Genomic DNA, 27,926 nt, shown 5'->3' on the forward strand with positions numbered 1-27,926 from the left:
GTGTATGTGACAGCCACACTTCATATCTATTATTTATACCTTGCTTGAAAGATCACACATTAACACGCAGTAACAATAGAGATTTTCTGGGAAAGCCTGTGAAGTCGGTGTTCTTCATCCAGAGGTTTCTCGGGTTGTCTTAGTGAATGCGTGACAGCATTAGCAACCTTTTTCTCTGAAACGTCAGGCAGCTCAGGATAAAGTCGTAGCAGTAATACAATCATAGTTGGCAGCTGAGCATGTGATTGGTCTTTTATCAGTATCAGGTAAACATCATCCAAAGAAATAATATATCTGCTTTATTCTACTTGGTTATCACAGGATGACAAAGATCATTTTTATTTTTTATTTTGAGGTATGAAGGGTACACATTTTTTTGTTTGTGGGAATATGTCTTTAAAATATTACCTTGCACTATTTGTATGGTTGCAGTATTTGAGTTCTTTGTTTGTATGAGTGTTTGCTGTCTGTCATTGTCCCCGCCGTGTAATTTTGTGTGCGCTGTAATTTGAAGACACATCCAGGCAGAATGATTGAGGATGTACAGTGCCACTTCTGTGATTAATAACGGAATTGGTTTTCTTTTTTGAAGCTAATGTCCCCGAGGACATGGTCTGTGAGCTAAAAACAAAGCGGGAAAGAAATGATTTAATGGAAATTTACCAGCAGTGGTTAGTGTTTTATGTGTTCTTCAGAATATTTTTGAAATTAATGGTTGAGCAGTGTAGTTTCAGATCCAGCACCAGTACCGTTATCAGCATTTATCAATTTAACATTGCATTAAAAAAGCAGCTGTAAGGTCTTCTTGAGTGCATAATTATGTAATTGTGGAACCTAATAAGTTGTGACGTAGTCTGGGACATTTTGAAGTATAACATTTTGTGAGCAGAGTTTCCCATGTCTCTATGAATCATCTTCAAATCATCATCAAAAGCTCTGTGAGGCATGTATCTGCAATGAGCATTAGTTCGTTTGTTAGAAGATCAAGAGGGTTTTTGTTTAGGTTTTTTTTTATTTTATTTTTTTTATTGGCGTGTCATACATTGACCTCCAATTTTTTTTAATCTTTTCTTTTTTCAGCTGTGAATTAAAAAAAACAAAAATTGTACTGTAGCTCTCCCCTGAGAAAGCATCCACATGTCAGCAGAATACGTGTGGAGGAAGTAATTTGGCAGTTTGCAGCTTTCCATGCTAGTTAGGCTAAGTGGTAGTTATACGGTGTTGGCAGTTAATGACCCTCCGTTGCTCTCTCTCTTCCCTGCCTCTCCTCATCTTCTCACTCGTACACCGACTGCTGTGTCTTTTTAGCAGCACCGTTGCCTTTCCTCCAAGTGTTATCGATATCATTTTGGGTGTCAGGAGCTCGTTATTCTGTGTCAGCTATTTTAGCGGCGGACAGTTGGGGCTGAAAGGAGTGGGTGGGCTCTTGTGTATATGCACATGCAATTGTCTATTAACGTGTGCCTGCGTGCGTATGGTGACCATGTTGGCATACTGGGAGCGGATAGGTGACAAATCACAGAATGTGAAGGGAGCAGTCCCCTGTAGCGAGACCAAACAGGCTGTTGGCTTGTAGTAAAAATAAACTGTGGTCACACCATATACACACAGTTCATGTGAAGTGTCTGCAGATTTGTTGTAGCAGAGAGATCTCAGTGCAAGAATTAGTGTCATAACATCTCAAAGTATTCATGTCTTATGAATGAACTGATTTGGTATCAAATGACCATAAATGACCAGTTCTTGTGTTATTTGTGTTTTAAATATCTTATAATATTTGATTTACTGATGAAAGTGGCAGTCTTCTCATTTTACTCATGCAACATAATTAGAGGAAATAAGGATGAATCAAATGAGTATTACAATGTATGAGGAAAAATGAGAAAGAGGTTGATTTTCATGAGAAAATCATGAAAAACGACGTGTGTGACTTTATAAAATCTGAAACTTCACTATGGAAGGAAATGTGTAATTCTTATAGTGTGTATATATCTTAATGATTATTTTTTACTGTTGATTATATTGTATCACTGCCTTTGAGAAGCTTTAACCACGGCCCTGATTTCAGTTTCACTTCTAATAAGCAAAACTGAGTGCAGCACTTTACGGGTTAACATTAAGACAAAGGTCTACTTTTATTTGTTTTTTACCTACTGTCCCACAAGTTTCTAATAAAATGTAGCCTTCCAGCATGTAATTACTATCTAATTAACCATAATTAATCCAAATATAGCAGAATATCTAATTAGTAACATTAAAAAAAACTATGTATCTCATTTCCCTCTAAGTAATCTATTTGTTTGTCTCAACTTGGATGGATGTTGCACACACTAAAGCCATTTTCAAACAGGCATCCGGCAACAGTGTTTGCTTCAAAAATCCACACACGGAGTTGCCTCTTTATTAGTTGCACTTGTAGTCTGCCACAATTCGGTACAAGAGCTCTGCTATAAAACCTATTTTTATTGTGTTTAACCTTTTGCGGAGTGTATAATGTTGTTGTGTATGTATATTTAGAGTGAAAGTGGTGTTGTGCTCTAATAATGCACTGACAAGTGGTTCTTGTCATTTATGAGAATATTTGAAAAGCCTTTGAATATAATACAAGCCAGAAGATAACTGCAGCTAAACCTCAGTGCTAAAACATCTTATTTAAAACCATCGCAGTGGTGTCAACAGAAACATTTTAGGTATCCCAAAGTCGGCTTTATGGCAGAGCAGTTTTATGGGATTTCTTTAGGTTACATGGTGCATGTAATAGGATGACCACAAAGTGTAAAAATGGGTGGTTCGTGGCACTCGGGCAATATCTTTTTGACATCTAGGAAGAAAATAGCGGTCATACAGACTGTCTTATCGAAGTTTGAGCTTCTTTTAATTTGGTTGGTAGCTATGTCCCATATTACAGACTGCAATATGGCGTGCACTGAAAATGTTTATATATTCAACATTGTGATTTTGCATGATTGATATTCAGTATCAAAGCCAAAAAGGGGGGAAAAAACGGTGTAAGTACATTTTTCAGACACATTTGCTTGTTGAGACATATTCATTTTTAGCTTTTGTTGGTTTCAGAGAAGCAGTATAACACACAGCAGGTATGACAGGAGTATAACGTGCAGAGACGTAAAGTTGCTTGATAATATTTTAAAACTGGTATATATGAATAACCTTAACTTAACTTAATAGTATAGTTATGAAAGCAGGAAAAAACATCTCTTAGTGAAAGTTTTCTTCTAGCTGCTAATGATTTTTTTCCAAACAAAAAGCAAAAAGGAATCACTACCATCTAAATAAAATGGCTTGTAACACACATTTTGAATGAGAGTAATGAACCTCTCACTGTCTCCCGAACTATATTTGCTAGTTTGTATTTTTTTTTTTTAATCTGAAAAGACAGTTATCCACCCAAATGTAATTTCTCAGTGCTCATAGTAAAAATTCAAATCTCCCGTAAATGGTAATATCCAAAGCAATTACTTTGTCGAGCTTGGCTCATGCTGTACACAGACCTCCACCAAAACCGACTGATTAAATAGTGCTGCACTGTCATTATGATCCCGCTGAGCAAACTCCTTTTGGTTGTCTTGTTTGATTAGAAATAAATCTCGAGGCTTCGGGAGGTATTCCTTTGAGCACCGATTCATTTAGATAGTTATTTAGTTAGTGAAGTGATGTGCAGTTAGTGATGGTCTGAAGTTTTTCTGTGGCCATGTTGATGACCGCATGTGAATACAAGATGGTGTTAAGGAGGAGCTAATCTCTTGCATAAATGATGAAGGGCTGATGAATATTTCAATGGAGCCTGTTTCCTTTATTGTTTATTCTCTGCTCCAGCTCTGAGCAGGCACGTGTTTGCCGAGGAAAGGTTATTTTAATTTGAACTCTGGAAAGACGTTTGAAATTAAAAAAGCGATTCATGAGGTTTTTTTTATGTATTCTTGTTTTATTGAGCTTTGCCTGTCGGCTTACGCTTCACCTCCGCGTGTCAGCTGTCCAGTCTCAGATACACAGATACTTCAGGGAGATAGCTAACTGGTCAGCTAAAGCAGTGATGCGAAGGATTGTGCGAGTAGCACAATAATAACCTTTTGGAAACAATGGCAGATCAAAATAGAGCAGAACCTGAATGGTTTCACATTTTTCTGCTTTGTTGTGGATGCAAAATATGGAGGAGGTAAGCAGACTCTCGTGTGCGCCTCAGAACCTCCTTTGTACCTGTTAGGGGCATAAGATGAGCTGGCGTGTATTCTGCTGGTTGGTGTGTTTTTTCAAGCATTTAAAGCAGCAGCTGAAACACGCGTTATGGTAGTTTGTAAATACCAGTGAGCAGTTTTGGTGAATGTTTATGGGACAGCGTATGCGTGTATGGGTATTGGTGTTTTGTAGGCACATGTCACATTGTGTGCATGTGTGCGTGCGTGTGCGTCTCTGTGTCTGGCAGTGCTAGTTTAATAAGGTCTAGAGTCTGCTCTGTGCCGCGGGGACTCACAGCTTAGGCGACGGGCTTACCTCAGAATGAAACCAATCTGTTTAGCCTGCTCTTCTCCCCCTGCAGAACGCTCCATTTTTGCTGTCCATAAAGTTAAATGACATTTTCCTCACGGCACCCTTATGCCATGTCAAGTGCCTCCGGAGATGTTCCGGGCCGACCTAGATGTCAACGAGTGTGTGTGTGTGTTGAGTGAGAAAGGGACCTCTGAAGGCAGAAGCAAACACTGCGACATCCACATTTCAACCCTGCACTGCTTGAAGGGCCTGCTTCCCCGAGAAGACAGCCGCTTTGAAAACACAGGTGGTGAAAGCGGTCCAGACAAAGGGATGTTAGATTTGAAACATGGTTGTTCTGTTTATATGTGAACCAGCAGGCCTTCCTTAGACAGATGGGAAATGACAAGGAGATGACTCATCATGAGTGGCAGTTTGTTTCCGGTCTGAATGCATTTGATATTTTAAGTAGCTATATTTGTACTATAGAGCATGATGAGTGATATATTTTTCAAAGTAAATCTCAAACAGAACCTCCACCCACACACACACCAAATGGCTCATCGGCCTGCCATAAATGACTGATAAGATGTTCCTTCTTTGCTTGGAAGGACAGAGTAACACTTCCACTCAGTTTACCCTCTATCTCTGCCTATTTAGGAGTCTAGCCGCTTGCCAGCAGCAGCTCGGGACTGTGTCCAAACATAATCGTGATATTAGCTAGATCCTTATTTATATGTCCCTACCCCTTCCATCTCTCCTCTCTCTCACACACACGCACACACATCGCTCTCATCCGTCTGCTCGGGCCTATTACATATGCATCCATCCTTCCCACTTCACACATTTCCAATCTTCTCCAGTTAGCTACAACAAACATTACATTTACATATTGATTTCGTAGTTTTAGTCAATGTAAATATGCTGTCATTACAGTAAATTTGAGCTTCTGTTAACATAAGCTCGTCCAGATCTGCGCAGATTAAGGGTGTGATTGCATAATTAATGTGTGCGCTACATATTAATTCCCCCATCCCTCTCTTTCTCTCAACTCTTCCTCCTCTTCTTGGGTTCTGAGCCCTGATTAAGTGCCTGTTTCGGCCTTTAAGCCTCCCATTGCTATTCAGCCTCACAGACCCAGCGTTTGCTCAAAACGCTACTTAACCTCACAGCTTATTGTAAATTAAGCTTCCAAAAGTTGATTCCCCCACCTCTTCTTCTCTAACACCGCTGTAAGTTAGTAAGTGAGCTACGGGTGTCGGTCCAGAGGCAACATCTCAGAGCAGCGGTTGTCTGTAAATACCGTTTTCACAGATTAATATGAAAGTTTCTTGGTAAATGTCTGCTGGACTTATTTGCAGAATTACTCAGAAACTTTTTCACATTCAGTTTTAGTTTTGTATTATTGTTATTTTTCACTTTTTAAGGTCAGTGAAAAAAAATTCACGCTGAAGCGAATGCAAATGGAGATAACTATAGCATAGTCAGTCAATACATACTTTATGACCTGCCTACAACAACATTAACAGCTTTCTAGATACATCTATTGTAACTGTAACTGCACTAGGTTTAGGCTATTTCAGATTTTTGACTGTGTTCAGCTAGTTCAGGATATGCCACAGCAAAATGTTGCTTTTTATTTATATTTATTTTTTAGTTCTGAAAGTACTGTAGGCCTTTTCTCCTGTTTTGTTAGCGTTAAGGCAGATTGATCGACTCCCCGCTGTTAATGTGCAGGTGGTCATAGCTGTTGGAGCCTGCTGTGCTGAACATAGCTCTGGACAGGCTTGTTAAGACATAACCAGAAAAGAGAACGACTTACCCCCTGAGGAAGCACCCACCTCCCCACAGGCCAGCAGGCTACCACTAGTTGACAAGTTTCAGCTTGCCCTTTACTCAACTCGAGTCACTGTTAGCAATTATGTATGTTTGTCTTTGCCCTCTTCTTTCTCTTGTGTCATTATTCTGTCACCTCGTTTAGGTGTTTTCTCTCTGCATCAATCTGTGTTTTCATTTCCTTTAAAGCATTTATCCCTGTTTCTTACGGTTTCCAATGTTCCCTCTTCTCGTTTAGTGCTCTTCAGGATTCATTAAACCAAAACTTCCTGCTGGTCATTAGCCACCGTGAGGCTCAGAGGGACTACAACCTCAACTTTCCCGGCTCCAGAACCATACAGGAGGTATGGACACACACACCACATTAGATATCACAGTGTCACTTTCTATGCACACATACGCACAAAGTCTCTGCAATGCACCCACATCATGCACTCACATAATATTATTGTGCCTTATTCTGACTTCTCATAATACAACTTTCATTCCATTTGCCAAACATTGCTAGTCTATCTCAGCCATCGATTCATTATTCATCACAAATGATCACATTTCAGAGCACATAATTACTCTCACAGCTGCGCTCTGGTACAGCCCCCTCGTTTTTTCTGGACTCCCCCAGCTCTGCGTCTTTCTCTCTCTCTCTCGCTGCAGTGTCAGCAGTCTAGAAAGCCATTTAAATGACTAAACATTGTTTGATCTAGGCATGTGGGTGCAGTGGAAAAAGACAGTGCGTTCGCTTACTCCATCTGAAACTAAACAGTAGCCTTTGCAGCCTATGAAATATTTATGGTTACTCAGCTAGGACCCAGTGTGAGTCCAGTGCATGTCTTTATCCGTTGGTTATTGCTATCACAGCTGCAAATTGATTAGATGTTAAGGAACATGGGAATGTAAGTGTATGCTTGCTTGAATGCGAAGACGAGTGAGTGTGTCTTGCTGTATCGGTTTTTAGGTCCTACTTGTGTTGAAATCTGAACTTGCCTGCATATAGAAACATGTCTTTTAGGCTGCATCCACACCAAGGCCAGATTTAGACACAGGCAATCTTAGAGAGCTTACGACGTAACCTATGAAAGTGGCCGACGGAATTTATGCTTGTGCTGGTGCATTATGTGTTAATTACCGTGTGGTCACATCCCAGTGTTTTCACCACTAAAGCATATATCTGACCACACTACTGTGTCCTTTTAGGTCCCCTGAAATCAAGTATTTTGAAAACTCTACCAAGCTAAGATTTAGTTTTAGTAAGGACGGGTTGATCATAAATTGATCATGCAGGCACCAACATCCAACTGCTGACTGATTGAATCTCATCAGTCACTATCTGTCCTTCCGTGAGTCATCACACCCCATCACATGACCCTTTTGTGGGAGAAAACAAAAGCATTGGTCTTGGCAACCAGTGGTTAATTCAACGAGGAAAACAAATTACAGGTGTTGCTGAGCCTGGTGTTTATGCTCTTAGCTGTTCTACAGCTAAACTGTGCATTTTATTAAGCTACAACTTCCTACCATAGACTGTCCAGGTGTACGTCAGTGGACATGTAAAATACATTTTTAGGTGAATGGACAGATATTGCTTCAGTTTGTTTATTAATGGTGCAGAAACTCTGTTTAATATGAAAACATATTAGAGTGGATATAGCCATACACAGCTGCCCTGTGCTGTCCTGCTCTGCTCTGGCAGGGAGAGACCTGAGCAGGAAACATTTATTAGTCAGTGTTTGCTAGCCAGCTGCTAGAAGTAAGAACTTTAACTCTGTCTTACAGTACCTCCTTGAAAGTTTAGGTAATTTAAACTCAATTTAAATGATTTGAACTCGGTGTATCAGGATGTTTAATGTCTGTGGATTCTTTACATGCCTTTGACTAGTTGTTTGTCAGTTTAGATGTGCTGAATGCTTCTGTGTTTTACATCCAGACCAACTGTTTTCTCAAAAGCAAAAGTGAAAGGTGTTTATTCTTCCTTGTTCTCTACAACCACTGCTGTTCTGGCCTAGGTCCTCGTTGCAGTTCAAGATTACACTAATAATAATCAGGCTGCACGCAGGGCCTGTAATGGTGCTAATTGAACAGATTAGTATAACCAGCATCTGAACTGGAGGCAGCTCGCCTCCCTGGACTTCTCTCTCTTCTCCATTTGCGCTCTCATTTTTTTCCTCCTCCTTCATCATCTCCCCTTTTTTTTTCCTCACTCTCTTCTCAGGCAGATGGTTTTGATGAGCACCCACTGTGAACCTTAAGTGTTTCTGCTGGGATTACAAACACTTGGGAGGGGTCCCTGTGGTGTGGGAGGGGGGAACTGTGGACACAGAAAGGAGGCAAAGGACTGTTGGCTTGGTGGGGGTGCTGTAAGAGGCCACGGGGGATAGAGAAGGGACCATGTGGGCTTAAACAGGCCTCCACGTTGCGGTCCTTTCCTTACAAATGCTTGTCTTTAGGCATCTCAAGGCCCCCTGCGGGGAAAATGAGACCCAGAACTTTAACCTGAATATATCATGTGTATATATTCAAGGGGTGGCTGGCTCAGAAACGTTTTCGGAGTCAGAGTGAATGTGAAAGAGTAGTTGTGGAGTGGAGTTGCTTTAGTATGGCTTGCCTGTGGGAGAGATGAGGAAATAGACTGAAAAAAATATACAATAAGAAGAATAATTAAAGACACCAGCAAGAAGGGAAATGCTGTTCTGTCAACAGAAATATCTTGGGACGCAACAAAGTGGTAACAACACATATTCAGCCTGACTGACACTCTTTTCTGGTATACTGTGTCCAATCTCACATATGGACACCACTACAGAGCACCTTTCTTTCCCCATTCTCCCTTTTGTCTTTACTGAAGACTAACCGATGGTCCCTGCTTGTGCATATCAATAAGGATGGAGTCTTGTCTTCTTGTTTGTCTTTGCCAAAGACTGTGGCTTTGCCTTGTGGCTCTCAGGGAACTGCCCTTACCCCTCCCTTTCTATTCCTTCATTCTCCATCTCTCTCCCAGTGTCCCCTTTCCACTTTCTTTCTTCTCCATCTCTAGAGCTCAAGGCGGTGTAGACTCTGATTGGCATTACCAGACTATACTGTGGGGGTAAGTTGCTGGCTAGCTTCTGAGCTAAGCTGGAGAGCAAATGTTTGCCAGGGAAGTAGAGGGTAGAATAGGCATGGCTGCCGGGTCCTGAGTTGTCCGTGACCAGACCAGTTGTCCTGGGGATTTCCCTTGTCTGCTGCCCCCCCCACGCCCCCACCCCGCCCACCCCAGGGCTTGTGGATGGGCCCCATCCTTGCTCCGCAGCTGGGCGACATATAGGAACCGAATGCAGACAGGGGCTAGAGAGCTGAGAAAAGGAGGGTTGGATCGAAAAGGAATGAAAGAAAGGCATCTGGTGCTTAGGGGAGATGAAGAAAGAGAGAGGGAGCTTGTGACTGTTTAACGGAAACCTTTCCTTTTCTTTGATTTGCTTCCAGGCAAGGATTACAGGCAATTGGCATTTACAATGATTGGATCATTAATTTTGCCGTGAGGCATATTGCCCAGCAGCTCAGCACCACTGCCAGTTTAGCTAATGTTGTGTATAACTGGCTCATACACCCTTGCCTCATCTCAACATGAACAGCCGCACACAATTTGCAGCACTGTGTTAGACTTTGATATAAATCCCTTTATGCTCCCTTAAAGGCATTTTCTTTACATTTTATCTTCTCTGTGTAGAAGTCAGGTTGATCAATACCTTTCACAAGCCGCCGAATCGTTCGACCACCAATGCCATGTTTTGCTTAATACCCCATGCAATGACGTTCCAAATGTAGGCCCCTTGTTTAGAGACAAACAAGTCTGAATTATTTGTAAGTAGGAATTTGCTATGGAAGTGTTACTGAGAGGCAACTATTAAACGTAATTGTTTTAGTTTGTTTCAGTCTCACTTATCAGTCAGATGGCTGTTGCGGTAGACAGGGGGCAGCATTAGACAGTATTGCTCCATGTGTGGTTGGATTGCAGCCCTCAGTAACAATGCTCTGTAACCGAGGGCTGCAACAAGAAATTCAGCTAGCTGGGTTAAGGCCAGGCATTCTGTCAAGCTAGTCTTGGGTTCTTATCTGTCCTTAATTTTATTAATAATTAGTTTTCTTTCAGTCGTTTTTCACAATATTTCATATGTCAGGAAAAGATTGAGTGACTCCCTTCAGATTTTGACAGTGTAGTTTCAGGTGGACACGCTTGCTGTATAGATGTGGGTGGGGGTTTTTTTTTTGTGGTGAGATCAGATTGTCCTTTGCCAGGTGTCTTTCACTCTCTGTCTCCACTCTCCTCCTCCACCTCTCACCTTCACTCTCTCTGTGGTGGGCGTAAGTTTGTTGTTTCTCTGATGCTGCTTTAACCTCTGACTGCAGTCTCTTCATTACTAGTGTTTATGCCTCTCCTTTCCTCCCTTTTCCCCTCTATTCATCGGCCGGCCAGCCGGTCAGTCAAATCCCTGTAGTCTGGCTGGTCAAACATAGATATTACACTCTGTAATAACACTGGCCACCCGCTTTGACCCCAGCCTGCTGTCCTGATCATAGCCTCTTCATAAGGATAGGCACCGAGCCGTGTGGTGTGGGATTTACGACGGAAAGGCAAAGGATGGACTGTGCCACTCATTTATTATTGTTCTTTTATACTTCTCCCTCCATGTTTGTACTCTGAATTGCTTTGCCGTGCTTTGCCCATCCACAGTGAAATAAAATTATGTTTGTGACTGATAATGTGTAGGAAAAAAATATTCTGCTCAAAAACTATTTTAGCTTTGATTTTTGCTTTTGTTTTAAGAGGGTTGATGATTTGTGTTTCCACAGGTTTTTTTTTTGTTTGTTGTCGTTTTGTTTTTGTTTTGTTTTTTTACCTCATTTATGCCAGTAAAGATTTTCAACTTTAATATTTGGGACAAAAGTGTTCCTTTTTTGAGCATTTCTTTTATAAAAGATAACAAGAGTCATTCTGATTGTGCTCCCAGACAGTTTTTAAACTACATATAAATGCAAAGTGCGGTAATAAGTAGTATTATGGGACAAGCAGCCGAGCATTGTCTATCTTCATAATCTTTACAGTTCAGTGTGCTGCACAGGCTTTCCTGCTTTCCCCGAGATTGGCTTTGACTTTGTGTTTGTAGCGTTCTTTAAGTTTCCACCTCCATGACCAGCAGCCCTGAATATGCTCAAGGATCCATCTCTTCTCAGTGCTTGTTACATAGACAGGATTTGCCCTGTGTGTGTGGAGGGATCTTAGCTCCACAATAGATAGTTTTCTCAGCATCAGTGTTCAGCCCTGCGGGCCTGAACGGCAGAATCCTGCAGAACAAACGCACTAGAATCCACGGCCGCCAGCGTTCAGACACCGACAGGGCTTTGATCAGGGTTGACTGGCGCACATCAGGCTGGCGTTAGGGCTTTAAACCAACAACCTAGCAGCCGGTGTAACGCAACGCTTGACGGGACAGGCGCTTGCTGGCTGCTAACTGTTTAAAAGCAAGGAGTGTTATTAAGTGATGCAGATACAGCGTCCGCACATGAATGGGAGAAGAGAAATACTGTTCATTTCAGAGCGTGGGGCTGTTGTCGCTGGGAATTAGCAGTGGCATCTGAAGAATGCTGATAACACTGGCTGTCTCTTTTCTGTCCTTCTCTCTCCTTTGACTTCTGAAGCCCTTTATTCTCTGCCTCTTCTGTTCTTCCGAGCGGAGGATGCCTCCTAAAATTTACAGCATTGTATGCAACGTAATGAGGCAATCATGTTGACGCTAAAACTGACCCACCCGCTGGCTAGAATATAGAGAAATATCAAAGCTCTTTGTGTAGAGTCAGAGAGGCAGGGCATGCTGTTGTCATTACGGATGTTACATGAGTTTTGTGTATTGCAAGTATACAGTAAGATTCAATAAAATACAATCATTTCCTCTGTTTGCAGGTGAAGAGAAACATTTCAGACTTGACCAACATACCAGTCCGGCATCAGCAGTGGGAGGGATGGCCTGCATCAGCGTCTGATGATTCTGTAAGACACACACACACACACACACACACACACACACACACACACACACACACACACACACAAATGCAAAAAGTCAGTCAAACTATTCATCGGGGAACATTTTCTGTGGGTGTTTGAATCAGTAAAGGTATGCAATGACGATACGAGCATCTAAGCAGTGATAGTGAAAAATAGATTTTTGCTTATTGCAGTGCTCCCCAGGGACGGTTTTTTTCCCTGTTTATTTGTTTTGTTTTGTTTTGTTTTGTTTTTTAGTTAAATAATCCAGAGTGTTCTCATTTTTGACTGACTGGAACCTAAGTTGGATTTCTGCAGATGAGTCTATTACTTGAAACATGGTCTCACAAATTGGTCTTAAAACATATTTTAAATCTTGGGAGGAAGTCCTAAAATTGTCTGTGGTTTCTCAAAATGGTGTCATTGCTCCATGAAATAAGTTTGATTTTGATACAGCAAGACATTGCTTAGATGTGATTCATGATTTAGCGGCGTTTCTGTTGATTCCAGCTGGATGAGATGGTCAAATAAACAAAATTCCTTAGGATTTTTCTGAGGATTGGTCTAAGGTCAATCTAGGCAAGCAAAAAAATGTTAAAAATTTATTTTTTTCCCCCAAGAAATCCACTCGTACTGTGCTTTTACAAATCTGTCACATGGTTCAAAATCTGTGTGCTTTTGAGAAAAAAAAGAATAAACCCCCTTCCGGTTTCTGTCCATTGGTTTTGCTAGAGTACCCGAGGCACAGAAAATTGTTCCAATCTCTAAACTGCGCCAAAACAGCTGTCAGAAGTATGAGAGTAAGATGTTAAAGGTAATTAAGACGTCAAAGATGGTTCCCATTCTGTGTCCTCTGTCTGTGGACATTAAAGCTCACATCATTCGGTCCCGCTGACCTCTCTTGTCTCAGGGTTGCCCTTCCCAACCATTCACCCTACACACAGTCAAGCTGATCAGAGGCGGCCCTCATACAGAACCTCGAAGAACCTCTGACCCCTTTTGCCTCACCCCTTCTTTGGCAGCATATGTGTTCCCATGCTAATTGTTTGGGATGTTTTCATGCCTACATTGAGAATCTGTTGTGCACACATTCTTCCAGCTAACAATTTTCATTTTGGTCTTTGTAATTGTTTGGTTTGGTGTATTTTTTTCTCTCTCCATGCATTATCATATGTGTCTTGTGCAAGAATTAACTGTAAAAGCGATACATACTTGTGATTCATATGGATAAACTTGTTACTTTGTACAGTGTTATGTGGGAAGAGTCTGTTACATTTGTTACCTATTAGTCATATTACTCAAAGTGGATAAACAATGACTGAACTGTTTTTTTTTGACTCAAAGTAAAGCTTTTAGTACTGACAGTGGAAGCAAATACAACACACCCATTAACCTACATAAAAAGGATAAAAGGTTACAGTTTTACACTACCCAAGACTGTTTGCTGTATTTTGTTCCATGACAGCTCAGAGCAGCCAATTGTAAATCCAGTAACCACCAAACAAACCATAGGGCTACGATGCAGATTTTCCATTGTTAGCATTATCTTTGGAGACTTGAAATTATGCGATCAGTAAACAGCCCGGGATTGCAAAGGAAATACAAATCTTACTGCAAATCTGAAAGCACATTTTGGACATGTGGCGCAATGACTGACCTCAGTCTTGAGTGGAAATGTTTGGTATTATTCCACCAAATTATTTACTTTTCAGAGTCGGAGCCACATTATGCACTAATAGGAAGAGTGCTGACATTTTCCAAAATCAAAGTTTTTTTTAAAACAAGGAAGGAGGGCATTTTGTAAAATGTAAATAAAAACACAGTGCAGTAATTTATAAATAATTAAAACTGTAAAACTCATTGAAAATAATACAGAAGCAACATATCAGTGTTTTGAGGGAAATTATGCGTTTTTGTTTTCAAATTTATACCAGCAAACTTTCAAATAATTCACAACTTACTGGAAATGTACATTTGTCTATGTACTGTATATTCAGCCAACCACAAAAAAAAGGAATCACTGTTTTTCATCTATTAAAATTAGATTATTATTTTCTTGGGTAAATTGGTAAAAAGTTGGGAAATATAGAGAAAGAGCAGAGGGAAATGACATGCAGGAATCATCACAGTAAGGACTCCTCTCATGGTATGTTCCATAGCAATTAATCATTTGAAAATACTTAGACGGGCTCTGAACATTTTAAAGTATAATCATTGCATTTCATGCACTATTGACCTAACTACTACTATCTAGCCATGCACACTCATTTTCCAATTCCAAACCAGTAAGCTGTACCTACTAATTTCAGTTTAAATGTAAGATATGTAAGAAAAACACTTGATAATTGTGTTTTTTATATTTGCACTTTTGTTCTCCGTATTCTGGTTTTCAGCGGGCCTCAGCTTGTCACACTCAGCTGTATATATAACGGCCAGCGATTGCGAATAGATTATCATAGGCCCGGTTAGCCTTTGACTAGCACACATCCGCAGTGTCTGTGTTTCCTTGGATGAAGTGATATTAAAAAGTATAGAGAAGAGACAGAAGTGCAATAATGGCCTCTGCACTAGCTATAGCCCTCTTATTGAAACGTCTGAAGGTATTAACAGAGAAAGCCAAGGGCTTGGCTGGCCTAGCAGTCGGGTAGGGAGCCAGTGTTAGTGTCTAGCTCATTAGCCCAGTCTCATCTCCCGGGGCTTGGGCCAATAAAGATGGCAGTCAGAGGCCCAAGATTGCATTTAGCTCCACGCACTATCCTGCTTGCGGTGGAATCGATTGCTACTCAACTCTTCTGTCTTGTGCGATACCAATGCGTTCACCTGTGCAGTTATTATTTGTGTGTGCATATTTGCATTTGTGTATTTGCAAATGTGCCTTTCTTGTTGTACACACTGTGTCTTGGGCTATCGAACCCCAATACTGATCCAACCGAACTGTGTCTTTAGAAAAAACATTTCCTTTGGCTTTGAAAATTCATATTTTTCACTTGAATTCTTGGTCAAATTATTAGTACTTTTTACTTGTTTTTTTGTCTTTTGTTTGTTTGGTTTTTTTCCCAATATTGCAAATTTTGTTTTATTTAAATAAACTGTTGATTGAAGTACTAAAATAATTATACATTGTTTAAGAAAAGGTATAACATATTTAGTACTGATACAGAAAATTTGTAATTGGATTAGCAGGAATTCACATGCTGACTGTGACAGTGTTGGGGAAATTGCCTTTGCTTTAGCTGTATAGTTGCTTTCATACGGTAGTCATCTAGAGCACATTTATGTTTATATATATATCATAGTTCATCTAGTTGATCAACTGCTCAGAATATCAGTTTCTTCTCTCAGTTATTCTTGTGCTGTGAGAAAGTTATTTGAGTTGGTGTAATGTTAGTGTAATTATGTCATGTATTGTTGGAGTATAGGAGATGGTTTGTTAGAAAGAAATTCTCACCTTTCCAGAAAACTAGTGGTTACGTGATGTGTCAGCCCCTGATATTGTTCACTCAGCACGTTTCATTGAAATTCAAGGTCTGATGGTCATCGGAAATTGGATCAGGATGCATAATGGTTTCATGGCAATGAATCACAGATTAGTTTATTCAGTCTATTGTTATTGTTTTTGCTATGGGCTCTTAGAATAAAGGAATTTAGTAGGGCTGTGCGATATGACCAAAATCTCATATCCCGATATAAGAATTCTATCGTCCGATAACGATATAAATCACAAAAATGTAACATTTTCTGTAAATTCTGTGAATCTCAGGCAGCTCAACTTGCGGGAAGTTTTTCCAGCTGCGCGTCATGTAGCTGGAGTCGAGTGTTTTAACTGATGCATGTCACGATACATTTTTAGACATAAGTTGTAACGGCCGCCGTTTTCTTTGTAAGTATTTATTACACGGCGTGCTGCGGAGGAAAGCCTGTTCTAACGTTTGAGTCTAAGGTTTATTTTTTAGCACCTGGCGGCTCTTTTTTTAATTCTCATCTGTAAATAATCTGCTCTTTCACGTGATTCAGTTTATTTTGAAAAGTCTCAACAGGATCTTGAGCTTTATTGTGAAAGGTTTATGTGGAACATAAACAAGCGGACACGCGATGCCGTTACCGTCGTTGTTGCTAACCAAAACGCATAAAAACAGGCGCTTGTCCGTCCATAGTGTGGTTATATTAAATATAAGAGAAAGAGAGAACTTTAAGAAATTAATATAGCCACTACAGTGACCATCAAAACGATGAAAAAATATTGTCGTAAACAGTTTATTTTGCGACACCACGAAACAAACGATAGCGTAAAATGAAACGATAGACGTTTTTATATCGTCATAAATTCAGTATTAAATGTAGTAAATGGGACATAGTAGCAGTAATATATCTATAAAGAAATATCTATCTATATATAAATAAATAAATAAATATCTCTATCTGTCTGTCTGTCTAGATATGTATAGATAGATAGATAAGGTAGTAAAAGTCACATTGCTTTAACTGCTGTACATTTTATTCCTAAGTAATTCAAATTCACCATCAAACACGACTGCCAATGTGAACACATTGCTATTCAAAGCATATAAAACATTTTCCCAGTCTTCTGTATCGCTTCTTAATATTCCATAAATAATTTAATGTCCCCAGTGTGACATTTACCCAGAGCACATTTGGTTGACAAATGTGCAGCTGTTCATGATGAGCAATTTAAATGTTTGTTTCTTGAACATTGTTTTGGGTGCCATGATTACAATGTTCTTATAGATTCATTAGAATCCAGTTTGTAATATTTACTAGTAGTAGAGATCCATGTGGGCAAAACAAATGGTTTTTGTGACTGTTTATTTTAGCATTTGCTTGAATTTTCTTTGGGTTTACTGCATCACAGACATCTTGACGGAACTGGAAAAAGTTCTCAGTCAGAGAAAAAGTGTGTTGGACTTTGCTATAGTTTAAATTTGATTTAAAAAAATTATTTTCTCCAAGTAGAGCAAAACGCTTACTCTGGCATCATTTGGAAATATTATGGTCGTACTGCCTTTCAATTTTTTCTCGCTTGTGTGGCATTGACAAAGCTGTTCTGAATATAATACTGATGATGGAAATTAACTTGCTTTGCTATTGCAAATATAACGGTTGAACCTCTGTCCTCGCCTTCTCTGAGACTTTGCCCTTAGCATTTCAGCACAGAGAGTCTCTGCACAGGCTTCATCTCATTGGAGCAGCTCTGATTGGCCGTCCTTCCTCCCATACCTGTTGGAGTGATTGACAGCCAGTGGGACATCCTTATTACGTCCCCCCCATCTCTGCACCCCTCCACCACCACCCACCCTTTCTTCTAGCCTGTAATTGCTGACATTTATGCAGTGTTTCATGGTGTTTGCTAATGTATTAATGCCACAGAGCCTCTGAGGTGCCGTGGCTTGTAGGGCAGCACCTCCCTCCATTTCCCAGCTGGCATTACTGGAATCTTCCTCTACCTGATTGGGGCCTATGAAACCAGTTATTGACAGGTGGGGGGACAGCTTGTGGTTTCCATAGCATCAGGGCTCAGCAGTAAAGTCAGGCAGAGCCACCCCCCCTTCGTCATGAAATTGGCCTTCTTCAGGTGAAATTCAGTGCTGACTTAGTCTGTCTGTATCTGTTTTCTTTTTGTTTCTTGGTGTTATGCTCCCATCTCACTGAACCTTTTATTTGAAGAATAGGATCCTTTTGTCCTGACCATGGTCACGCTGTATATCTTCCTATTGCATCTCAGCCTAGAAACAATGTCATTTATTAAATATCTTAATAAATCTTAAAGGTGGAGTTTAAGTCTTCTATCTCCTTTCTTTTTAAACTTCCTCTTTTCTTTCTCTCTGTTCTTCTCTTGCTCTAAAAATGACATAGTAGAGTAAGGTGGTATGATGAGGTTTTGGTTGCCTTCAGTGCAGCTGTCAGTGGTAATTATCTCATACTCACAGCCAGACACCTAATCCAAACACTGCCTACACTGGAAAAGAAAAAAAAATGAAACACAGAAAGAATGAAGGGAGGAAAAGGGAGGATAGAGTAGAGGGACAAAAAAAAGGTTGACTGAGAAAGCAAAAGGAGGGAGGGGGGGTGTGAGGGAAAGAGAAAATTCTTCCCCTGTATCAGCCCCTGAATGCTTAGAGCCTCAATGAAAGTGTTAATTAAAAGAATCCAAAAAAGAGGAGCCAGTTCCTTTTGTGTGGAGATGTGGGAGAGGGTCATTTTGGGGGTTAACCTCATCCCCTCAGACCCTGTGCCCTGCGGCGCTTCAACCTTGTTTCCACGTTTCACCACTGAGCCGTCAAGCTGCACTTGTGTACCTCAACATCGGGAGAAGCCATTGGGTCAATGTGAGGAAGAGGACTGAGAGGCACTCATCTCTCTCTTTTTTTTTTCTCCTTTTCCCCCCTTTTCACCTCCCCTGGTTGCATCCATGTCAGCCCAAACCCTCCAGGCTGTCTTTGACAGGGGAAGTGATCAACTTTATTTATACACTTATTAGGTGCTCAGACAAAACCCTCTCATTGTGAGTGGCGGGGGTAAAGGGTTTATGGGGCTCTGCTTGCCAGTCTGTGTTAAAATTCTCACGTTTGATTGCCACTCATAGGCAGCGAAGAGACGGGGCCATTCCTTCACGTCCTTAAAGTTCAGAACCTGTGCATCTTTAGCTCAATAACGTCAGTGTTAATTCAGCTCACAGACCTGGCACCCATAACGTCTTCAGTGGTCGTAGCTTTTCATTAAGCGTGTTGCTGGTTTTGAAAAAGCAAATTGCGTTTCTACATCGCTTAATTTTTTTTCCCACTTTTTCAGTAAATTCTTTTGTGATGTTCTGGTTTCTGATTAGAATGACTGATAGATCTAATGAAATAAAAGAAGTAAATAAGTTAGAGTTGAGTTACTTGAGCACAGACGAGGCAATTCAGTTAAGTGTTCTTCGTAGGTGTTCCTTATGTTAGGGTTGGCTGGATCAGCTGTCCTTGCTGTGACACTTGTGTGCTTTTTATTGACAATAGTACACTTGCTACTAATTGGTAATGTGCAGGAAGTACAGTCGGTCTCTTCTCTCGTCTGTATGCGCTTGGCTGTTTGGTTTTCCTTTTGTCTGGGAACATTCATCTGTTCTTGGCCCCAAAGGGAAAAAAACATAAATTCACAAAGAAAAGGACAGTCAAATATTTTTGCCCCAAAACATTTAGCCTTTTTAGTTAGTGTTATATGATGTGCTCTTGCAAACAAAGCTCCACGGTGGATTTGTCCCTTTAGAGGTGATGTCATTCTTGGTTTGTTTTGTTTCAATATTGCTTGAGAGTCTAGCCACTGCTTTTTGGAGCAGATTTCTGCGCTTAAGACAACACAGAGGAGGAATACTCATCAAGATGTTATTCTTTCTCATATTGTCAGGGGAGATACTCGGTGAAATATCCCTTCAGTCAATCGTTGCTCGACTGGTGGGAATTTGAAACGCCAATATTATAGCCAGTTTTAGTATATCCTCTGTCAACTATTTGAAATGGTGCAATAAATGTTTTTTCAGCTCCCAAGAGTGAGACCGAGTTCACTTGCTCTTTTTAGGAGGAAAAAAACCCCAATATGTAAATAAATGCTATCATTTTATTTCTGTATATGTTGTAAATGTGATTGCAAAGGGACAAAGAGTATAGTTGAGGTAGATTTGGGGGATATGGACACAGCTTCTCATGATTTCTTGATCAGTATCTATGCAAATTTTTCTTAAATAATAATTTCTACCTTGTTCTTTACTGTAGAAAATAATTTGGTTATCTTGTGTAATTGCTAACAAAAAAGCCCTTTTGTTGATTTGTTATATGGTGAAGCACTGTGGATTCTACGTAAAATACAAAACCGCAGCATAAAAAGCAATTAAAATGTTCAAACTAATCTCAGGATGAGTATCGCAATACTGCCCAACCCCAGCAGCGCCTACACTGACTCAACTAGTCCACAACTGTGCAAATAGTTTTGTATAAATATTTGGTTCTTTTGTGTGCAGCGCACTTACTTTCTAACAGTCAAAAGATAATTAAGTGCGACGTGACAGCACAGTTCTTATCAGTGCCAGGCAAACAGAGATACACTTATAAGTCCGTGTTTGTGATAAGGTCTACTGGTTACACTGCTCTCTCCTGCTCTAGAGAGCTGACACCAGCACGAGGAAGTACTTTTAATTTAGGAGAGACACAGAGAGGAAAACTCCATTCAGCCCGTGTAGCTCTTTTCAGACTCAATTGGTGTTGCGTGTAAGCGTCTCTTGATTCAGCCATGTCCAGCTGCTCTTTGTGTGTCTCAGCACTCGACAATGGAGCAGATAAGAGGACCTCTGCAGGGGATGAGCAGCTCCTCTGGCTCTTATCACACCAAGCTTACCTACCCTGCCTCAGTGCTGTTGTTCTCTCTACCAGAACAGTATTTGCATGTGGGTTTTCAGTTCAGGTGCCACTGAATATAATGTTGTGTTATTATTAAGTCTCAGTATATTCAGATTGGAAGATCTAAGATCTAAAAGCAAGACAACTTTAGTTTCATTCTGCAACAGCCTTGTCTCTATTGCTGATATCCCTTGGGGTCTGAGCCAGGAGACTCCTGTAATGAGTCCCTGCTGAATGCTCACATTTTCAGTCCTGGTTTTGGATTTGGGAGCTCATTAGTCAGGTTACCTTCTACTATAGACCACCACTGCACTTATGGATCCTGCAGGTGTACAGAAACCTCATTGTGGTCACGCCTCATTAGAGAGATGATCAAGCCTTTGTTTGAAAATACAAAGTATGTCATGATACAGGTTATGCTTCTGCTGCCTGGGGAAAAAGGCAAACAAATGTAAGGCACAACTACAGATTCAGTGGTGAAGTTTGCCTTGTTTTGGTTTAGGCATCAGTTTTAGGCAAGTCATAAGCAGTAGATACCAACACATACTTAAACTTGATGACATTATTATATTGTGTTGAGTAAACGCACACGGTCGGCAGTCATTCTTAATTGTTGGCTTCATTCTTTTGTTCTGTTTCCTTTGTTTGTTTGTTTTAGATGACACTAGCTCTTTCTGGAATCAGCTATCCCTGCCATCACCTGAGTGTTTGTCGAAGGTCCTCGCCAGCTAATGCCCAGGAACCCACAGAAGAGGTAAATTGACCTACGTATGCCACCGCACACTTCTGAGTTATGCATTTCATCCCCTAGGCAACTTTCAAGCATCAGACATGCTCATGAAATGCTTCTTATTTACAGTGTGCAGATGTCCATATGATCAGCGACAGTGAGGGTGATGATTATGAAGACGCATCAGAATTTGGTGTGGATGATTCAGAGATGTTTGGAGTGGGCTCCTCGAGCTGTAGGAAATCACCTATGAGTACGTAATGTGAACCACTTGTAGAACTCAGTTATAGCAGCCACTGTAGTATTAACCTCCAGATACAGCATGTAAAGCCTGACCATATAATTATTTTTGTCCCTTTTGCAGTGCCAGAGAATAGTGAAAATGAAACTGATGCCTTAATTCACTTTACTTCTGAATTTTCTTCGAGGTGAGCGGTTGTTATGCTCAATTTAAAATGGCTTTGAAACCTGACAAAACATAGTAACAATGTTTTAAATAAGAGTCGTGTGTGTGTGTGTGTGTGTGTGTATGTGTGTGTGTGTGTGTGTGTGTGTGTGTGTGTGTGTTTGTGTTTGTGTGTGTCCTGTAGATATGGAGAGACCCATCCAATGTTCTTTATTGGGTCTTTGGAGGCAGCATCTCAAGAGGCCTTCCATGGCAAAGCCAGAGATGTAAGTAACCTTTTGGACTATTTTGGGTCTCACAGGCCCATTTTTAATATACTCTGAAAAACTTGTGTTTTTCTTTGAAGCTTCATATTCTTATCCCTTTTAATTTGGGCTGTGCAAGTGATACGAGGTACTGATGTTACAAATGATGGCCTGTCCTTTATCACTGATGTCATTTCTGCTTCATGGAAGAGTCGCTTTTTTCAGGTTTGAGTTTTCTCTGCTTAAGATAACATGACAAAGGAACACAAACAGAGAAGGATATTATTAATTCTGTCAAGGGAGATACTTTATTTCTCATAACTTCTCTTTTGTTACTGGGCTGGGGGAAATTTAAAACGCTAATATAATCAGGAACTTTATTCACCTGGCCTACATTTTTTACATTTGGGTTAGAGTTCCTTGTTAAGTTGGGGAAAGCTAGATGAATCTGGTTACCACAAACTTATACATTGTATAGATGGATGCATAGGGTAATCAGAGATCACTGACGCCGTGCTGCTGGTCTGTTGCACACATAATTCAGTCTGCTTATGTAGAATGATATCTATGGAGATCTCATGAGACACAACTTTAAATATACATCATTTAGTTTTAGGCTTAATGCCAGTAAAACCAATCCAATCCAACCCAACTTTATTTATATAGCACTTTAAAACAACACAGTTGACCAGAGTGCTTTCCAATAATAAAACAGATAAAAGTTAAAAACCATACACTAAGCAGACAAAGAAATAAATATAAATAACAGTAAAATAAATACATAAATGAAAATGATAAAAATAAATCAGTATATATATATTAAATATTAAAACATGAGTAAAATAGACAATAAAATATACAATGAATAAAATTAACAAAATAAAAAAGATTAAGAGCAACAGCTGACTACAAACTGACTCTGGTACTACTCCTAAAAAGCCTTTGAAAAAAAGTGCGTTTTTAAAAGCGATTTAAACATTTCAAGTGTTGGGGCCAACCTAATATGGAGGGGCAGTTTATTCCATATTTTGGGGGCCACAACAGCAAAAGCTCGGTCCCCCCGGTGTTTCAGTCATCTATAATAGAGGTAATGGAGACCTGGTAATATTTTCATCTCTAATTATTTCCTCTCTTTATATTTTGTTTCCAAGAAGCCAGACTTCATCATAAGTCTTTAAAGTGGTCTTGACCAATAGTTCCCCAGGTTCTCTATTAAGGTCTCCTCGGTTTTTCTTTGGCCATTGGCTCGTTTTCAGTCCAGTCCTTATACTTGACCATTTATAGAGAAATGTTTTTGGTTTTGTTTTTTTTGTTTTTTGTTAAACTGCTCAACAGTGACCTAGAAATCATTCAACCACAAAAGGCACCCAACTTAAGGGATGAACCAGTGATGTGTCTACACATAACGGACAACTGGGCAAATAACCAATATGAAATTATGCTTTTAAGCACTTTGTTACTAGCAGCTTGTTGCAAAAAGCATGTAATGTGTTCCCATTTGTTTAGCTGAATTTATGAAACATGTCAAAAGTACCACAATTTGATGAGCATAAACAGCATCTTTACACTAACAAGGTGTTTCCAAACTGGCTTTTGGGCCTGGACAAGTGGAGGCCAATAGACAAAGCGGTAAGCCTGAAAATAACTATCTATACGAGGGATGTATCTGGAACTTCAGTTGATCCATATGCTGAAGCCTTATCAGAAATGGTCTCGGTGGATGTGTGGCTGTTAAAAAGCCATTCTTAAGGAATGGAAACAGAGAAAAAACCCTGAGGTGTGCCAAGAACTGGATGAATATTCAGTGGCAAGAGGTCTTATAGGGATGAATCCAAATTTTACATTTGGTTTAAATAATCGTTAATCTGTCTGGAGGTGGTCAGAGAGAGAGAAAACAATGAGTCTCTATAGCTCGCTGGGAGCTCTGTCGTGGTTTGCAGCTGCATTTCAGTTCGTCGTGTTAGGGATCGTTCCTTGTCCACCATGCAGTACCATCTGGAAAGCGTCTGATTGGCAACGGCATGACAATGATCCCAAACACACTGCCAATGCAGTAACAGCAAACCTTGATGAAAAAGAAAAATGCATAGTGGAACACTATCAAACATGGATTGGCCTCCCCAGAGCCCAGACCACAACAATTATCAAAGCAGCGTGGGATCATCTTGACAGAGAACGGAACAAAAGGCAAAGCCTGTAGAACTATTACTGAGCATTACATTCCAAACAAGATTTATTAGGAGAGTGCATTTTGTTATACACTGTATTTTTGCACATTTTGACATATTGCCAGACAGATTTCACATTTTCCTACCAAAGTATAAAGAAATAAAAAGTGGCTCAAGACTTTTATTGAGTATTTCTTGAAACTTGAACAATTGGAATATCAGCATGAACAAAACTTGTTAGACACAGTGTGCTAAGAGTAACTGAGTAAATGATTAGTGTGTGCAGAAGGCATGACGATAATCTATGCCTTACTTTCCATAAACCGTAAAATTACATTTCTTTCTAAAAAAAAAAAGTCATTGATGATGGTGATGTTTAATGTATGTACCGTGGATGTGGCTTGATAGCGACACTGATATTAGTTATCAAAACCATCATCAAATTTTCACCCCGACAGCTGAGGCTTTATTTTTAGCTGTCCACTTTCCCCCTTGTTTTTCAGCTTTTGTCCTTTTAAGGATGCTTGTATCAACGGACAGCTTGTGTGGATTACAGCCTTATTAGACTGTGAGGACACAGCAAGATGTTCTGGGGGTTCAGATCACCAGGCACACAAAGAGGGAGGGTGAAAAAGATGATAGCAGGGCCACAAAATGAAGGACATGGTCTTAAAAAGCAGCGTGGAGCACAAGAGAAAGTTGGACGAAAAAAGGCTGTGCGGGAAGAAAGAAAAAAAAAAACAAAAGGGAATTTGGGGGAAAAAAAAAAAGGAAAGAAAAAAGGGGAAAAAAAAAAAAAAGGAAAAAAAAAATCTAAAGAGAAGCTTGGCATTTTGCCTGTTTCCCAGCTGATCTCCTCTCCTAAGCCAGCACAATATGGCTGATGTCTCTCTGGTGTTCACACACAGTACTGTACCACTGTGCTCTAAACAGCATGAGGGCAGAATAGTATTCATTTCCACTGTATTTTGTTTTATTCTGGGTGAGCTTGATTTAGCCTGCCAACTGTGCTGTGGTTAAAATGGCTTTGGAGAAGCTGGATATGTGCAAAGATGTTGCACGAAAGCAGAAGCTATTTGATCTGTTCTGTGTTTGTCCTGTTTTGTCACAAACATCCGAGATGACAGGCCAAAACAAGCTGCTTTTCACGGTTTCATTACACAGTAGCATATGTGCACAATTACACCGTCCCCTCTTCCATCTATCCGACAATCCCATCCCTTGCTCTTTCGCTTCCATTTGAAAAGCAATCTAGTATTTGTGTCCTCGTAGTAGAAAAAGCCTACTTCATTAAGGGTATATTAGAGTAGGGCAGGTTTGACTGAAGGGGTTTTTAAACAGAGGAATCAGTCTCACTCTCTCATAGCCTGGGAGAGGCTAATCACTAAGCAAAACACTACATTTGATGAAGTGTTTCTGAAGGTGTGTGTTGGGGGAATGTTGAGATAGACTCAATCCATCCTTAATGAAAATGCTTTGGGCTGCTGAGCTGAGCTGAGCTGAGCTGAACCCTCTTGGGGATCAGTGGTTAGTCAGAGCGTACAGAGAGATAGGCCACCCATCACTAACCACGATCCTCACTAAATCCCCATCAACGCACTGGTTAATCACTCTAACCCCACGCTTTTTCGCTCTCCACTCTGCTCTCATGTCTGCCACACACAAAGACACATCAAAATTCATAGCCTTGCTGAAGAGCGGAGTTGAGGGATTTATCGCTGCCAAGTATCTGCTTTAAAACCCAGCAATAGCCTCGCAGAGTCAAGAGGAAAAAGCAGCGGTCAGTCAGAATGGCATATGGCGCGTAGATGTACATGTATCTCTGTCAGCTTGTGAGATGTTGATCACAAGTGGCTTTGATTAGTTATTGACTGCACCTGAAATGATTACTGTCAGGTGTAAATGGATAGATTAGGGGCTACATCAGTGTAAAGTTTTAGATATTGATATATTTATTCTACATTCTCTTAATCCATCAGAATCATCGATGATCAGGAGCTTGGATAACCATAAGACAGCTCCATCCCTCATGTGTCAGAACAGTTAGATATACATGTGTGGCCATTACAGTTAAACGTTAAATGTGGTGTGCAAACTCAAACTTGTCCATATTCTTATAGTGTGGACTTTAACTACTTAACTTCAGTTGCCGACTTCATATTATTTCAGTGCTTTCATAATTGTTTGGAAAGACTCTAAAATGTGCCTCATGGCTGCCCATCGATCACAATGAGTTTTCCCACCGTGTAGGTCATTTGAGCTCTTCAATTTGAAGTATTTGCTTTTCCAGACTGAGCCGGTCATCTAAAGAACAATCACCATCTGGATTTCTCTGTCCTTCCTTTCATCTGTACATGTCTGTATCTCATTAACTAGTCTCTCCTGGCTTTGTTCAACACGCTGTATTTGTGATTAAGCCTCTTCTTGATGTTGCAAAAATGTCATCCACAGAAAAAGGGCCCTAATTAAACTAAAAGCTGTTGATCGACTTCAGTTCCACTGCACGGTTTCCCTAAAGAGGCTTAAAATAAAATAAAAACAAACAAACAAAAGAAATTGGCAGTGTCACGTTTATTTCTATTATTGCTCTAAAATTCTGATGGTGGAAAAATAATGTAACATGGATGAATCGTGGCACAAGTTATCTTCTCCTTGACTGCAAAGGCCCCTAACACCAGAGACTGTGGCTTCATGTGGACTAAGACTTTGTGTTTATGGGTGTGCGGTGAGATTTTTAGCAGCAAGTTGTATCTCTTCATTCATGTTTAAAAAGGGCAAAATCATGAAGCTAATTCTGGAGTGATATCAGACACAGCCTGTAATATTGCAAGCTTGCTTGGTTTATTTCATTCACCAACAGAAACTTGGCTATTTGGGTCTTCCCTTCGTAGCCATAGAGACGACCTGATCATGACAGAAACCGATGACATTGTTTTTGATTGTTTCTCTTTATGAATAACTAACTGTAAACTGGCTATATTAAATGTTTTTGAAAGGATAAATGTTTGGGCATAAAGGCACATTTTCTTTTTTTTGTTTTAACCCCTGTGCAGACACTTTTTGCAGAAAAGGTTAATTGAAGCTGGACTAAAAATGAAAGTAATAATAACTGTACAGTGTGCGTAAATCACAGAGCGCTCTGCACACACCTTGGTGTCTGTTGCTCGCAGTTTCAGTCGCCTGAGCTGACAACTTCATTATCTCCACGTGTAAATTATATAAATTAGTCTGCAAATAAAGCCTTTTTAATATGTGACAGATCACATGTTAAATTCACTTTTTATCCTCATAATGAAGGACGAGTCCACCTTTAATAGAACTTGAGTAAATTAATAAATTGTGTTCATCTGTCAGCCCAGACCACATATTATATTATTTACATCCCAGGGTAGGAGATGCTGCTCATTATTAAAAAAACATTTTGGAAGTCCCGTTTATGTAAACCTATAAATACTCCTGTGACTGGCTTAGTTAGAGTACTACATGAATAGAGGAAGCAGCATTCTTGAGGTGCTTATAATTGGTCATTGGTCATTTATAATACGGGCAGATTTGGAGTGGGATATGAGCCTGATCCGCTTACACCCCTTTTCAGGTGATTTCTAACAGTAAATGGGTTTTATTATTAACATCATTGTGTTTTATCAGAA

General features: G+C 40.1%; 1 protein-coding gene across 1 annotated transcript in view; it reads left to right on the top strand.

Annotated features, from left to right (window-relative positions):
* The window catches only part of faf1 (Fas (TNFRSF6) associated factor 1), a 52,057-nt gene that overhangs the window by 8,402 nt on the left and 15,729 nt on the right, over positions 1 to 27,926 (top strand). Inside the window, exons 7-12 of the mRNA XM_005734037.1 lie at positions 6,563 to 6,668; positions 12,260 to 12,346; positions 21,386 to 21,481; positions 21,587 to 21,710; positions 21,822 to 21,885; positions 22,048 to 22,129. Coding sequence (XP_005734094.1) covers positions 6,563 to 6,668; positions 12,260 to 12,346; positions 21,386 to 21,481; positions 21,587 to 21,710; positions 21,822 to 21,885; positions 22,048 to 22,129 — 559 coding nt within the window. The remainder of the gene's footprint in view (positions 1 to 6,562; positions 6,669 to 12,259; positions 12,347 to 21,385; positions 21,482 to 21,586; positions 21,711 to 21,821; positions 21,886 to 22,047; positions 22,130 to 27,926) is intronic.

This window comes from Pundamilia nyererei, unplaced genomic scaffold, assembly GCF_000239375.1.
Source record: "Pundamilia nyererei isolate P.nyererei 1_Seehausen unplaced genomic scaffold, PunNye1.0 scaffold00056, whole genome shotgun sequence".
In the NCBI taxonomy this organism is placed as follows: domain Eukaryota; kingdom Metazoa; phylum Chordata; class Actinopteri; order Cichliformes; family Cichlidae; genus Pundamilia; species Pundamilia nyererei.